The sequence below is a fragment of the Phoenix dactylifera genome, chromosome 15 (genome assembly GCF_051530095.1).
Source record: "Phoenix dactylifera cultivar Ajwa chromosome 15, Ajwa_hap1_PhDact_Kaust_v1.1, whole genome shotgun sequence".
Classification (NCBI taxonomy): domain Eukaryota; kingdom Viridiplantae; phylum Streptophyta; class Magnoliopsida; order Arecales; family Arecaceae; genus Phoenix; species Phoenix dactylifera.
This window is the reverse complement of record NC_143204.1, coordinates 16,861,512-16,877,152: the sequence shown is the minus strand read 5'-3', so window position 1 is coordinate 16,877,152 and position 15,641 is coordinate 16,861,512. Positions and strand designations below refer to the sequence as shown.

At 39.9% G+C, this 15,641-nt stretch overlaps 1 protein-coding gene across 2 annotated transcripts in view; it reads right to left on the bottom strand.

Annotated features, from left to right (window-relative positions):
- Positions 1 to 443: 443 nt before the first annotated feature.
- Positions 444 to 15,641, bottom strand: part of LOC103704212 (protein VERNALIZATION 1) — a 30,342-nt gene continuing 15,144 nt past the window's right edge. For both annotated transcript variants that reach the window (XM_008787408.3, XM_008787409.3), the window contains 3 exons: positions 5,768 to 5,809; positions 5,535 to 5,665; positions 444 to 964 (listed from right to left, as the gene is read on the bottom strand). In XM_008787408.3, coding sequence (XP_008785630.2) covers positions 841 to 964; positions 5,535 to 5,665; positions 5,768 to 5,809 — 297 coding nt within the window. In that variant the 3' untranslated portion in view covers positions 444 to 840. The remainder of the gene's footprint in view (positions 965 to 5,534; positions 5,666 to 5,767; positions 5,810 to 15,641) is intronic.

The following is a 15,641-nucleotide window of genomic DNA, read 5'->3' as shown; positions in this document are numbered from 1 at the left end:
TAGTGTCTCTGGTAGCCGAGCACATCTACAAAGAAACAAACAGGGCAGCCGACTGGGTTGTTTTTTATGTAGCTCAGCACTCGAGTAAGATCCTGTAGACTGATTCGCCTTCCATCCCGCTTCCACTTTAGAATATTTTATTTTCTGACTTTATGTAATGTATCCATACTAGATACGTATGATCCATTCGTCCTACCAAAGAAAAACAATTCGAAAAACTTAAGCTATTGAGGGGAAAAACTCACAATTCAAAAAACTTAAGCTATTGGGTAGAGACTCGGTGCATAATCACACATTTAATAGATTTCTTCTAGCAAGGAATGCAATAGCGCGCAATATGCAGCACCATTATGCTGATCATAATATTTGATATATGTTTCAGCCTAATCCAGGAAAATTATGGAAATTATTCGATCGAAGCACACTTCAGTTGCCACATAGGAGAACAGAGAAAAAAACTAACATTTCTTGCATATTCTGACATAATAGTTTTCTTTACATTCTTTCATTCTAATAACAGAAGTAGTTTCTACGCTCCACTTATTCCGGCAAACACTACATATGAAACAAGAGGGATTAACGTTTCATAAATATTATACATAGATAACATAATTATATCCATCTTCGAGTCCAAGATCCCATCAAGTTCCAAAGCCGACTCATATAATATCACTCCTAGTAGAACATGAGGGTAAGAGAACAGTGGAGCTCAAATCCAAGAATAGCCTATATAGGATTCAGGCTTGGCTCCTGTAGCTGAAAGGTCTCACACCATCATCTGCTGGCCGGGATGCAATGGAGCGGTCTTTCTCATGACAGACGTCACCATTCCTGGATGCATTACTTAAAATTTCTGGAAGGAGAGTAATCTACCCACTCATGTGGCAAAGAACCATTGCTATATGCCTGGGCAAGGGTTTGCATGACTTCCTGCCCTCCAATTGTGCCTCTAACTTGATTCGATCTGCATTTAGAAGGAAAAAGAAAGCGTCAACTTAAATTGCATCTAATATATTCCATCATTGCTTATGCTTTTATTAGAATTTGTGGGCATCTGGGGACTACAGGCAATTTCTCTTTTTTGTTGCTTCTGGGGAAAAAAAATAAAAGAATCGATTATGGATATTCTACTAGGAGAAGATTCCAGCATTTTTGCCCCATGTCAATGATTAGATGACCCGCTATCAATTTCAGCATCCTTTTCGTTGTTTCGTGCATGAAGTCCTACTTTTGGGGTGGTTATCTTCTGGGAGGTTTGTCGTTTCCTTGAAGTTTTTATGGAGCTCCTGCATCTTATTTCCGCCATATCTCAAGCAGTTTTTATGTTGTTTTACTACCATGTATTAGAACGGTTTGTTTGTCACAATTTCTAAAATAATAATTAAAAAAAAGGAATCCCTCAAACAGCATGCTACATACAAATCTAATTTACATGCAGATCACAACAGAATACCTTTTTCTTCTTTCAATATTGAAAATCTACATACAGTGTAGAGTGAATTGGTTCCAACTATATACCATCAAAATAATAAACATACATCAATGACCGAAAACTGTAACCTTTGTTGATTGGCATCTCTTCCCCAAGGGCTTGCATTAGATGAGTTCCAAGATGCCAGTCATGAATATTGCTTAAAATAAACACATATCAGTGGTATTCGCAAGCAATTGCATTTATTGGTTTTTGCTGCTCCAAAGTTCAACGCAGCAGCATTTGTTGTATATATTAGTTTCATTCTTGAGAATATTTGTAAAATGGAAAGTCACTTCCTCACATATAACAAAAGAACCAGTCAACATCATCAACAATTTAGCAGCGAGATTAATTTCCCATCAGTAAAAATATCAAAGACAGGTCAGAAAAATATGAAAGGCATCTTTCAAAATGGTCATCATCACGTTGGTGTGGTCCCTCTCCTTGTGGGACCCACATCATTGAAAAATTTTTAAAAAAAAAGATAAGATAACGTGCCGGTGTTTTTATTTTCCACAATAGTAACCATTAGAAACCAAGTAACGTGAACTACGGAAAAACAAGAAAGGAAACGAGAAGAAAACGAAAACAAGAAAAAGATGCTACTTTATCGGATGATGGGATGGTTGATTTTGTTCAGATTTAGCTAAAATTTTAGTATTTTATTTTTGGCATTGAGAGCTACAGATATAATTGTTTGGATCTTTAAAAAGCCTTCTCTAACGATTATTTCAAGCATCAACATTTAGTGAGAACCACCAGTTGAGCCTCAGTTGAGAAGATCTACTAGAGAGTACTGGCCTTTCCAGAGATATTCTCCTCGTGAGTATAGATGATCACTGATAGAAGAGAATCAGAATGCTACTAAGAGGCTATAAATCATAAACAAAGGAGAGAGTGGTTAAAAGTGATGCAGGAGAAGATAAAATTCTTGCACGAGAACGAGAACTGCACATTTGAGTTGATGGAACTATCTAAAGATAAGAGAGGACTTAAGAATAAGTGGGTATTCAAAGTTGAAGACCGAAGAGAAGAGATCGCAGCTAAGGCACAAGACATAGTTGGTTGTGAAAGATTTTGGTCAGAAAAAGGGTATTGACTTTAAAGAATTTTTCTCATATGTGGTCAAGATGTCTTTTTTTTTTGGTTAAAACGAATGTATCATACACGACGGGTACGAATATACTCAAGAAAGTCAAAAGATAACACATCCCGGAGTGCTCCGGGTAAGTCATCCTCCCCTAGCCAAAGGGTTTCCTAGAATGGTTAGCCACATAAGAGGCTACTCAATCTGTTGTCCCGTTGGCCTCACGATACACATCTTAGCCTGGACGGCCATCTCCCCATGCACCATAGCCCGAATGTCCCTAAGCAATGGATGGCTATGCCTACACCCCCCGCGCTCCTCTGGATCCAATCGATGACTGTCGTCGAATCGCCCTCGAGTACTACAACATATGTAGGCAAAGAGCATCAGATATAACTCAAGCCAGACCAGGCTTCCCTCAACTCCAACCTCGGAACCGAGATGTCGAAGATCTAGCAACCTCCAGCTGCAATCGCCCTGGAGTCCGGCCTTCTTTAATCCGAGTTATTTTTGGTTTATTTGTAAGAATGATTTTTAAGATTGAACAACTTGATGTGAAAACTATCTTCCTCCATTATGACTTAGAGAAAAAAAATTATATAGAGCAGCCAGAAGGGTTTATAGTGAAAGGCAAAGAGCATCTAATGTGCAGATTAAAGAAGACCTTGTATGGGCTCAAGCAGGCATCTCAGCAGTGGTATAAAAAGTTTGATTCATTTTTGATGGACCATAGGTATAACAAAACTACTTCTAATTATTGTGTTTATAAAGAAATTCTCTGATGGAGATTTTATTATTCTTTTGCTTTATATGATGTCATATTGATTGTTGGACATGATGCTAAAAAGATTGAAAGCTTGAAAGGAGAGTTAAGTAAGTTCTTTGCCATGAAGGATTTGGGGTCGGCTAAACAAATCCTTGGCATTAGAATTACTCGTGATAGAAAGAATAAAAAGCTTTGATTATCTCAAAAGAGATATATCGAAAAAGTGTTAAAAAGGTTCAACATGAGCAAGTCCAAACTATTTTCCTCTCTAATTGTAGGTCTCTTAAAGTTAAGTTCTAAGCAGTGTCCTACAAGTCAGAAAGATAAAGAAGAATTGAAGAAGATTCCTTAGGCATCTGCAATTGGCAGTTTGATATATGCCATTGTTTGCACAGGATCAGATATTGCTCATGTAGTTGGTATTATAAGTCGGTTTTTTTTTAATCCTAGTCAGAAATATTGGACAGCTATTAAATAGATCTTTAGGTATCTCGAGATTCTTATAGAATCTATTTATATTTTGGTAAGATAAACCTATGTTGGATGGGTACACAGATGTAGACATGGCTATTGATATAGATTCTACAAAGTCTACATTAGGGTACTTGATGACTTTTTCAGAAGTAGTGTCATGACAATCTAAGTTATGAAAATGTATTGCTTTGTCCACTACGAAGCTCGAGTATATTGAAGCTTGTAAAAAATCTTTATGGGTGAAAAAAATTATACAAAAGTTGGGCTAAGAACAAGAAAAATATATGCTTTATTGTGATAGTCACAATGTCATCTATCTCTCAAAGTATCCAGCATTTCATTCGAGATTCAAGCACATTAATGTGAGATATCATTGGGTTCGGGATGCTTTGGAGATGAAGTTACAGTCTTTTGAAAAAATCCATACAAATGATAATGGGTCAGATATAATGACTAAAATCTTGTTTTTTTAAAAAAATCATTGCTTGTAGAGAGCAAGCAGGCTTGGTGGAACCCCGCACATGAGTCGGGAGAGAGAGATGTGTTGGTATGCTCCCTTTTCATGTGGGACCCACATCATTTGAAAATTAAAAAAAAGGGATAAGATAATATGACAGCGTTTTTGTTTTCCAAAACAGCTTGACCTAGTAGTATAGTATCTATAAGAAACCGAGTAACACGGACTACAGGAAAACAAAAAACATAAATAAAAAGAAAATGGAGAAGAAGAGAGAAAATGGTCCTACTTTGTCAGATGATCGGATGGTTGAGTTTGTCCAGATTTGGCTGAAATTTCAATATATTATTTCCAACATTGAGAGCTACATATTAAATAGTTTAGATATTTGAAAAACCTTCTCTATTGATTATTTCAAACATCAACACTGGGTGAGATTCTTTCTTTATTTTGTTGTTTATTGTTGAAATCTACCTTATTTGTGATGAATGTTTTTATTGTGGAAGTCAATATTAAATCTTGTTGATGTTTGTATAGTCTCTAGTTGAATTAGAGAGGATCTATTGTAATTCCATTATTCAAAATAGTGGAAGTTTTTTGCTAGACTAGGTTCCATGGTTTTTTCATTCACATCGAAGGATTTTTCACGGTGAAAAATTATGTTGCCTCTTGTTTATAGACTATTTAATTATTTTGGTTGTTAATTACTTGAATAGATAGTAGATATTATTGTAGCTTGGCCAGTGATATCCCATTTAATTATATAAAGATGAAAACAAAGTTTGCAGCATCATTATTTCTTGATTGTAATTTTCCAACACAGCACAAAATACATGCAAGAGTGCAAACTCGAGGCAAATTCATGGCAATAGAACGTCTGAACGGAAGTATATGCTACGGATGTTTTAAAAAACTGAGAGATGGCCATTATTTCCTAACATGCATCCTTATGTTGCCTATAAATACCCAAAAATACTTCTAGCAGCTGATATACATAATTTGAAGGGAAACTGATTGATTTACTTATCAAACCATTATTCAAAAGAAAATCTAGTTGTGTTCCCATCTTACGGTCACTGCATTGAGGTAAAACTATGTAAACAAGTAGGCAGTGTTGGAGCAATGGAACATCCCTTATTTGGCTGGTGGCTATTACAAGTTCAAAATGGTTTTTTACAGCATGCTTGTGTGGAAGCAGTGCAAGAGTAATCGTGCTGACATAAGCAGGGAACATTTTCTGTCTTTAAAATTAGTAACTTGGTCAAAGAAAGCGTACCTGATGTGTAGGGTGTGGAAAGAGTCTGTTACTAGGAAGGGGAGTGGTGACGAGGAGCTTGTCTGAGGTTGGCTTTGTGGTTCCCAGTGGGGTTGTTCGGTCAAGGCCCTGGCACTACTGCTCTCCACGAGCTGCTTGAAGACAGTATGGAAATCTGATATCAGAACTTACGAGCATGGTTATGTTACGAAAGAAGAACATTAATATGTGGGACCAGCCGGATGACATCTGACCCTTTTCTCCAGTATGCAATTCTGCTCTTGCAATGACTTCTCCTGTGCGGGAAACCAATAGTCAAATTGCCTATGGGAGACAGAAAACATATTGAATTCCATTGCTTTGTCAAAATATTCACGAGGCTGACAGTAATCTTACATTCCAGAGATATGTGCATATTATACATATGCATAAAAAAGAAGCAAAACAATCTGAAACACGACACAATTATACTGCGTGCCATTTTACGTGTGGCATTTTATGTGACATCTATAGAGAGAACCAAATTTTGCAATATGGAAGATTTAGCTTAGGGCCATGAAGGTCCACAGTGCCCAGTTAATTGGCATGATTTTGATTTGACTTGATTAGAATCCCAAGCATTCAAATCAACACAGATCCCCAGAACCTGTAAAATGTCTAAATAGATATTTAAATTTTGGCATTTCCTTCTTGATTTCAGGTAATGAGACCCTGGGTAGAGTTGGGCATCGGGCCGTGCCGGGCCGGCCCGGCCCAGGCCCACCGGGCCCAAGGTCTAAACGGGCCGTGTCTGGCCCGGCCCGCTTATGAAGCGGGCCGTGCCGGCACGGCCCGTCTCGGGCGCAAAAGGAAGCCCGGCCCGGCCCCAGGCCCGTCTATTGGCGGGCCGGGCCGGGCACGGCACGAAACGGGCCAGGCACGGCCCGCAACGGTTCCAAACGGGCCGTGCCTGGCACGGCCCGTCTGGAGAGGGGGGGAGAAAAATAGCCGTTTCCAACGGCTATTTTGGGAAATTTCCAATTATGCCCCTCCCAACAGTCCAAAAACGGCTAAATTGAGGGGTATTTTGGGAAAAAATTTTTGGGGCTTTTATAAATAGCCCTTTCCTCCCTCATTCTCACCACACCAAACCAACTATTCTCTCCTTCTCTACTGCTATTATTTTTCTCTTCTAAAGTGCTCTTCTAGCAATTTAATTTTTAGTTTGCATTTAGCAAGTGTTCAAGTGCTACACAAGAGGAGGTTCCTGTTGAGAAGAGAAGGTCACTCCTGTTGAGAGCACAAGAGGAAGCTCAGAATCTCGGCTCTGCCTCTGCCCTCCGACCCTCTACTCAATTCCTCCTTGTGGTTAGTTTTTATTTTTTGAATTCATCAATTTAGATATGTCATCTTTTGAGAAAAGTCAGTTTGGCATTCCTCCTGTTTCTGAGGGAGAAGAAACTAATCCCCAACCCCATGTTCCTAGTTCCTCTAGAACTAGTGAACCGAGTGAAGATCAAACATCTTCTCGTAAGAGGACTAGTGCTGTATGGAATGAATTTGATAGAGTTATGGTTGATGGAGTCTGGAAAGCTAAATGTAAAAAATGTGCCAAACTTTATAGTTGTAGTAGTAGTGGGGAACAGGGTATTTAAAAAGACATCAAGAGAGTCATAGGATGCATGATTCTCATGCTCAAACTCAAAGTACCCTTAATATACAAGGGGGATTACTTGTAGGTAATTTTGCATATAATCATGAAAATCAAAGAAAAGCACTTGTAAAATGGATAGTTAAGGATGAATTACCTTTTAGTTTATGTGAATCTTTTAATTTTGAAGAATATGTTCAATTAAACCTACAACCTGCTTACAAAAGAACTAGTAGACGTATATTTAGAAGAGTAGCTATGACTAACTTTTTAGCAATGAAACAAAGTTTAATTGAAACACTTTCTACTTTAAATGTAAAAATTTCATTAACTTCTGATATTTGGTCAGTATCTGTAGGTAGTAATTATTTTATTGCCATTACTGCTCATTATATTGATAATGATTGGCAATTAAATAAACGTATTCTTGCTTTTCGTGCTTTTGATTTTCCATATTCTGGGCAACAAATTTCAAATATCATTTATCAAACTACATGTTCATATAATATTAATGATAAAATTATGTCTATTACTTTTGATAATGCATCTAATAATAATTCTGCTGTTGCATTATTAAAAGACTCATTGCATCCCATGTTAGATGGAAATTTATTGCATATTAGATGTGCATGTCATATCTTAAATCTTTCTGTTCAAGCTGGCATGGGTATGATTCAAGATGTGATTGGTAAAATTAGAAATGCAGTTTCTTTTATTCATGCTTCAAGATCAAGACTTCAAGAATTTAAGGAACTATGTATAAATCATGGTAAACATTTTAAAAAATTTAAACCTGATGTAATTACTCGTTGGAACTCAACATATAGCATGATACATGATGCATACCCATATAAAAACTTATTAAGTGCATATATTAATGATCGTGGATTAGGCTTTATATTGACTGAAACTGATTGGAATAAAGAAAAAATTTTGGAAGATTTTTTGCTTAGTTTTTATAATGCTACCAATGTTCTTTCTGGTATTTATTATCCAACTTCATGTTCATTTTTACAACAAGCATATATAATTAGTCAAAAATTTGCAGAACATAGATATGATGATGTTTTAATGCCTATTATTGACCTAATGGAATCTAAATGGAATGAGTATTGGGACAAGATATGTCCTATGCATAACTTAGCTGCTGTATTTGATCCTAGAGTTAAATTAAATGGCGTGCTAATTTTGCTTGATGCATACTGTGAAAATATGAATCAAGATCCTGAACCTGCTAAAAATGAGGTAAAACAACTTCTTTATGATATTTATGCTATATATGATGAAAAAATTCGTGGATCTAGAACACAAATACAAACCTCTATTTCTTCTTCTAGTAGTTCTCGTTCGTCATCTATTTTTTCATTCATTGCACAGAGAAGACATACACATGCTTCAAGTTTATCTTCATCTTCTTCATCTTTAAGTAGTGAACTAGAATTTTATTTACGAAATGATCTTCAGTCTGCATATGATGAAAATCAAATAGAGAATCTAGATGTATTATCTTGGTGGAAGAGTGTTAGAAATCAATATCCTGTTATGTCTGCAATTGCAAGCGATATTTTAGCTGTGCCGATGTCCACGGTAGCATCGGAATCCGCTTTTAGTGCAGGTCGGCGTGTTCTTGACGAAAAGAGAAGTAGGATGACGGGCGAAACGGTGGAGATGCTTCTCTGCTTCAAAGATTGGTTGGATGCTGAGGCAAGACTTCAAGATAAAGGTGGACATAATACAACATCCTCTGATGATGATGATACAAACACTACTGAAGACTGAAGAGTGAATACTGATTCACTGAATCACTGATGATTAGTAAGATTTCTTAATTTTTTATAATTGTACATTTTTATTGTATTCTGGAGGTCAGACCAAGGTCCAAACCTCGGCCCTTTCTTATTGTATTCTGGAGGTCAGACCAAGGTCCAAACCTCCCTTCATGTACCATTTTGATTTAAATTAATAAACTGGTAGGGGTCTATGCCAAACCCCCCACCATTAAGGTGGCTTTATATTCATAAATCCTTAGTTTTCAATATTTATTAATTTATTAAAAAAATTTATGAAGCATTAATTTTTATCGGACCGGGCCGGGCCCAGGCCCGGACCGTGCCAGGCCCGCGGGCCGTGCCGTGCTTGGCCCGTGGGCCTAGAGCGAGCCGTGCCGGCCCAGGCCCGAAGCGGGCTGTGCCGGGCTCGGCCCACGGGCCAGTAACCTGTGACCCAGCACGGCCCCCTTAAATGGGCCGTGCCAGGCACGGCCCGGCACTGTAGCTATCGGGTCGTGCCAGGCACGGCCCGCTTCGTGCGGGCCGTGGGCGGCCCGGCCCAGTGCCCAACTCTAACCCTGGGGTATCTCAAAGTCTCAGAAAGAGTTAAAACAACTGACAAAGAACTCTCTTAGCCGAGAACTCAATATGTTCTTACATAACAAACCTCCCTTCATGTACCATTTTGATTTAAATTAATAAACTGGTAGGGGTCTATGCCAAACCCCCCACCGTTAAGGTGGCTTTATATTCATAAATCCTTAGTTTTCAATATTTATTAATTTATTAAAAAAATTTATGAAGCATTAATTTTTATCGGGCCGGGCCGGGCCCAGGCCCGGACCGTGCCAGGCCCGCGGGCCATGCCGTGCTTGGCCCGCGGGCCTAGAGCGAGCCGTGCCGGCCCAGGCCCGAAGCGGGCTGTGCCGGGCTCGGCCCACGGGCCAGTAACCTGTGACCCAGCACGGCCCCCTTAAATGGGCCGTGCCAGGCACGGCCCGGCACTGTAGCTATCGGGCCGTGCCAGGCACGGCCCGCTTCGTGCGGGCCGTGGGCGGCCCGGCCCAGTGCCCAACTCTAACCCTGGGGTATCTCAAAGTCTCAGAAAGAGTTAAAACAACTGACAAAGAACTCTCTTAGCCGAGAACTCAATATGTTCTTACATAACACTAGTTAATTTACTAGTTTAGGACTAGAACCATAAAATTGACAATGGAAGGAAAAAAATCTTAAATGAGCCAAATGCGAGTTTCATTAGGCTTGAAGCTTCAAAAATTTAAGATCCAAAACTCGAAGAGTTTCATATCTGACTCGGAGACTGAACAGATAATGTCTGCCAAACTGAGAAAGTATTTTTAAATGACAAAATTACCATAAAGGACATTGCATAGTATTATACAATAAAGCATAATAAAACATAACATATATTAATACATAATATACGATATAGTATAATATTACTGTAATATAAAATATTATTATTATTATATAGTAATATGACATTGCATAGCATAGCATAATGGTAATATAATTATTAGAGTAAATTAATTTTCTATAATATAACATAATATTAAATTATTTAACATAACATATTAATATATTATGATATAATGTAATATATATTATATTTATAGTATAATACAATAATAAAGATATAAAATATTATAATTATTAGTATTAATTAATTTCTCATAATATAACAAAATATTAAATTATTTAAAATAACATATTAATGTATTATGATATAAATATTTATTCATTGAAATGTATTTATTTATTATCTTATTTATTCATTCATTCATTGATTCATTTATATAAATATTTATTTATGGATTTATTTATTTATTTATTTATTCTTTTCTTTTCTTTTCTTTTCTTTTCTTTATTCTCTTTTATTTTCTTTCCTTTTCTTCTTTTTTTTCCATTTCTTTTTCTTTTCTTTTTTTCTTCTCTTCTTCTCCTTCCTTCCTCTCCCCCCTTCTCCGTTCTTTTCCAGCTACGCGGTCAGCAGCACCGGAAGGGGGCCAGGCCTCGGCGGCCGCAGTTGGCCCCCTGGGAAGGGTTCTCCTCCTGCGTGGCCGACGACGCCGAAGGGGGTGTGGCACTGCGGCGGTGGGGGAGAGGGAGGGGGTGCGGCGCTGCAGCGGGGGGGGGGGGTGTAGGGGCGTGGGTGGAAGAGGAACAGACGGTGAGATGAGGTTTTGGGGAGAAAATTTATTTTTAAAATGAGGGTATTTTGGTCAAAAATAGAGCTTCCCGACAAAGCTGAAAACAACATTTTCGGAAAGTTCCAAATTGAAGCTTCTCCCCAAAAGCTGTTTTCAGCTTCCCGCAAAAGCTGAAACAGCTTTCCGAAAATTTTACCGAATACTATTTTTTTATCTAAAAGTATTTTTGGAGGGCCAAAAAGCACTTTCTGGCCCTCCAAAAGCTCCCCCAAACGGGGCCTAAAACTCTCAAATTATGAGTTTCTGATGCTACGTCCAGAATTTATGAGTACCAATGAGTGATGCACTTTCATTTTAGAATTTCTAGGCTAAACAAAGGTTTTAAATACCATAATACAAGGACTTACTTGTCACGGGACTGCACAGTATATACCGTGGTATGCCCCCATGTTTAATAATTTCCAGAGCAAAAGATCACCTGTTGAAACAGCATGTTATAGCGCATGGTCGAGGAAGGTATGGGAGACAGTACCAGTACTATCAGTATTTGAATCCTTAGGCTGGACCTCGGTGAGTTTGAAGTTTATAAAGCGGAAGTCTGTTCGTACTGAAACTATTCAATCTTGCGTCTGGGCAAATGGAACTTTTCAATTTAGAGTTCCTGAACCAAACGATCTGAGATTCATATGGTAAACTCTCATAGGGTTTCATTACCTAATCCTCATTAAAAATGATGCTGGATCATTTTTCTTTGACCAGAAATCTGTTAATCTGAAACTTTATATCACACCTTTATTACCTGTTTTCAATTAACTGAAGTCTTATAATTAAGAGTTTTTGTCCGAAGATTATATAAGTTTCATTTTAGTTTCAGTATGATTTAATATCACTAAGTACCAGTGATCAAACGTTGCTTGGATAACCAAGTTTTAAGTGTGAGGTTCCTCATAATCTCAATGTGCAATTTCTGCTCTTAGTGGCCGACGTTACTTATATCCTGACAGGCCATAAAGAAGGATAAAAGTACTGCACTGCTCTCATTCTATGAATCTTAACTGTCTGTCATTAGTGACAAGGTGATGTCAGAGGGTCCACATAATAATAGGATCACCAAGAGTTTAATCAATGATTTCGATTACGTTCAACCTAAAGGTTTTTTCAATCATTTTTCAGGAAAATGAGGTTGCAGAATTCAGGTTTGAGAACTTGAGTGGATGAGATTATTACCTTGGAGATCGGAGATCCGGGTTTCAGGTCAAAAAAATAGAAGGCTATCACCGGAAGTAAAGCCCTCTTACTTATTCATTATTTGTTTTGACATCTTGTCCCATGCTTTGCAGGGTGTGTGCACCAGCCGGGAGCTGGAGACCTATGTTCCAGCACTGGGGGCTGGACCTATTTCTCAGTTGCTCTTTGCTGACGATTATCTCATGGCCAATATTGTGGTACTAAAGATGACTCTGTTGAGGATTGAGCGTCTTCTCCAGAGTTTCTTGTGGGGGTCTCACGGTGGAGGCTATGGGGTACATCTGGTGGCCTGGGAGCAGGTTTGCCTTCCCATAAGCGAGGGCGGTCTGGGAGTACAGTCTCTCCTGGAGAGGCGTGAGGCTTTTATTGCTCGGCACACAGCTCGCTTCTTGTTGGAGCCACACGGGCTCTGGAGTCAGATGATGGCAGCCAGATATGGTCGAGGGGGCTCAAAGATGGTACGGAGTGGCCGCCGAATCTTCTTTGTGTGGCGCGAGATTGGGAGATACTTGCCGACTATGTCGGCAAACACCAGGTGGCTGAAAAGCGATGGAGGGAGCATCGATGTGACTGGTGATCCATGGGTGGATACCTTTTCTTTGAGGTGCTAGCCGACCATGGTGGATACTGAAGCAGCAGAGGGGCTCCGGGTGTGCGACCTCCTAGCACGAGGGAGGGCAGAGTAGGATGAGGCCATACTACGACAGTTGTTCGGGGTACACCTTGCTGAGAGGATCCGGTCCCTTCCAATACCAGGATGTGAGGGGCCAGACGTCAGGGTTCGGGGCACCTCATACAGGGCCAGTGTTAGACTGGGAGACCTATCCCGGGTTATCCAGCGGGAGCATGAGCAGGGGCCGGACTGCACCTGGATCTGGAGGTCCGGGCTCCACCCGAGGGCAGCACTCTTTTTATGGAAGGTGACGTGGGACCGCCTACCGACTAGAGCAGTGCTGAGCAGGCATAGTTTGGGGATCCCTGCGGAGTACGGGGCTTGCGGTGCAGAGGTATTAGTGGACCATGTGCTATTCTAGTGCACATGGGCGAGGTTGACATGGCAGTGATAGGGATCCCGGAGGAGGTTTGGCGTGAGAGACGACTCTTCCTATAGATGATACGATAATGGTTGGCTAGTTCTTGGACATGTCAGGAGGCCATCAGAGCGACTTGTACAGCCCATCAGATCTGGCTGGCAAGGAACGCTCGTACCTTCGGCGAGCGCATGATGTTGCCGAGGTTTGTTGCGGAGTCCGCTCGAGCACTGGCGATGGAGTCCAGACCCACTATCCCTTAAGATAGACCCTTGATAGCTTGGACACCTGGGGTTCCTTCTCTGCTTAGGCAGCTCTTCGGATGGTATTTTTCACCTGGGAGCCTCCACCTCCGAGCTTCTTCAAGGTCAACTTTGACGGGTCGGTGCTGGATGAAGGTACACGAGGCGGGGCAGGCTTTGTTATACAGGACCCTCACTCCAGGGTAATGGCAGTGGGCGGCTGCCAGTTATTCGATACATCAATTTCGGGGGCGGAGTTGCGAGCTGCCTGGGCTAGTCTTCGCCATGTGCGGCAGGTGTTGCAGGCTGGCTCGATCATTCCGGAGGGCAATTCGGCTTCGGTCATTGGGTGGATTCGAAGGGGTCTGAGTGGTGAGAGCACAGACCACCCCTTGATCTGGGACATTGGGATGATGGTGAGGGATGGTGTGGCCTTCGAGGCCAAGCATATATTCAGAGAGGCCAACAGAGCGGCTGACTGGGTGGCTGCCTACGCGGTCCCCACTCAGGATACGCCCTGTGGTCAGGAGAGGAGGAGCTGCCACTGGCACTCTGCAAGCTTATGTTTTTTAATTTTCTTAGGTGTATTCATACGCGCATTGTTTGAAGAATCCGTCAAAGCAAAAAAAAATGCCCTCTTTGGATGCCAGAGCATCTTGTTTGGCGATAATATCTGCTTTATTGCATAGTAGTTAAGAATCGGGAGTTTGAAAAGGAGTTAACTAATGGTGGGCGAGATAGGAAACTTCGTAATAGCCCTCACAAGAAAAACACCTCTCAAATGGAATAAATAATCCTGCTCGGGGAAGTGGGCTCCGAATGTTTCCAAACTCCTGATTTCTTCTCTCCAAATGTTTCTCCCCTTCTTAGTTCGAACTCTAATAGAGCCTTATCCAATGGAGAGTGCCTAGCCATCTAAAGAGGCCCTAAAAAAGTGATCATAGCATAGATTAGAATACAAAAAATAAAGAAGGGAGAAGTAAATAGTAACAAGAAAAATTTATAGAGGTCTTGAGGTAAGATAGTCAAAGGACCTATCTATCCTTTCTAAGGATTGTAAGCCTCAAACTTGCTTCATGACATCATGTCAATTTGCCAAAGGAGAAAAGAAAACCAATTGGTTCAACAATCAATCCACAAAATATATCACACAAGGTAACCCCCACTATTATAGCTTCTCCTCTTCCTAACCTTTTTCTTAAATAATTCAAGTTAACACCTTCATACAACAAAGAAAATTGAAGTTGGTCAAGTTTCAATAAAAAGAGGAGGTTCATCAACAAAAGGAGTCAAATCAATCAGCCCATTCGGAACAATACAATGTTAGGCCGGAAGTATCCAACCTTTTCTCCATTTGAATAAGGGAATTCCAAAACCAACAAGAAGTCATAGATCAATTTGCCAAGACAAAAGGAAAGGCCAACCAATACATCAAGTAGTTGAGCTTATAAAGATTAACAATGTCATCATATTCGGATGAAAGATGAGTCAAAAACTGATCTATTTAGGGTAACTTGAAATAGGCAGGCTGAATTTGCCATTTGATTCCCAAGACATCCCTAAAGCCGTTGAAATAGGTGGAGTCAGAAAAATTTAAGAGGTGGGATGCATTGGGCCTGCCAATTTGGTAGGATGGCTTTAAGGCTATTAGGAAGCGTGGAATGCCCAGAACAAGCAGCAGCAATGGTAGATCTTACTTATCCATTTGGTAAGACTACTTGGAACTATCCAAATGAGCCAAATGTATATCATTAATAGCAGGAAATTTTTACGAGGCTGCTGCTCCCATTTCAGAATCTCTAAAGTCCTGTTTGGGAGCTTTTGGAGGGCCAAAAAGCACTTTCTGACTCTCCAAAAGCACTTTTAGATGAAAAAGGATATTTGATAAAAATTTCGGAAAGCTGTTTTAGCTTTTTTGGAATAGCTTTTTTGGAATAGCTTTTTTCGGAAAGCACTTTTTGGAAGCTCCATTTTGCAACTTTTCGAAAAAGTTATTTTGAGCTTTGTCGGAAAGCTATTTTTTTAATCAAAATACACATA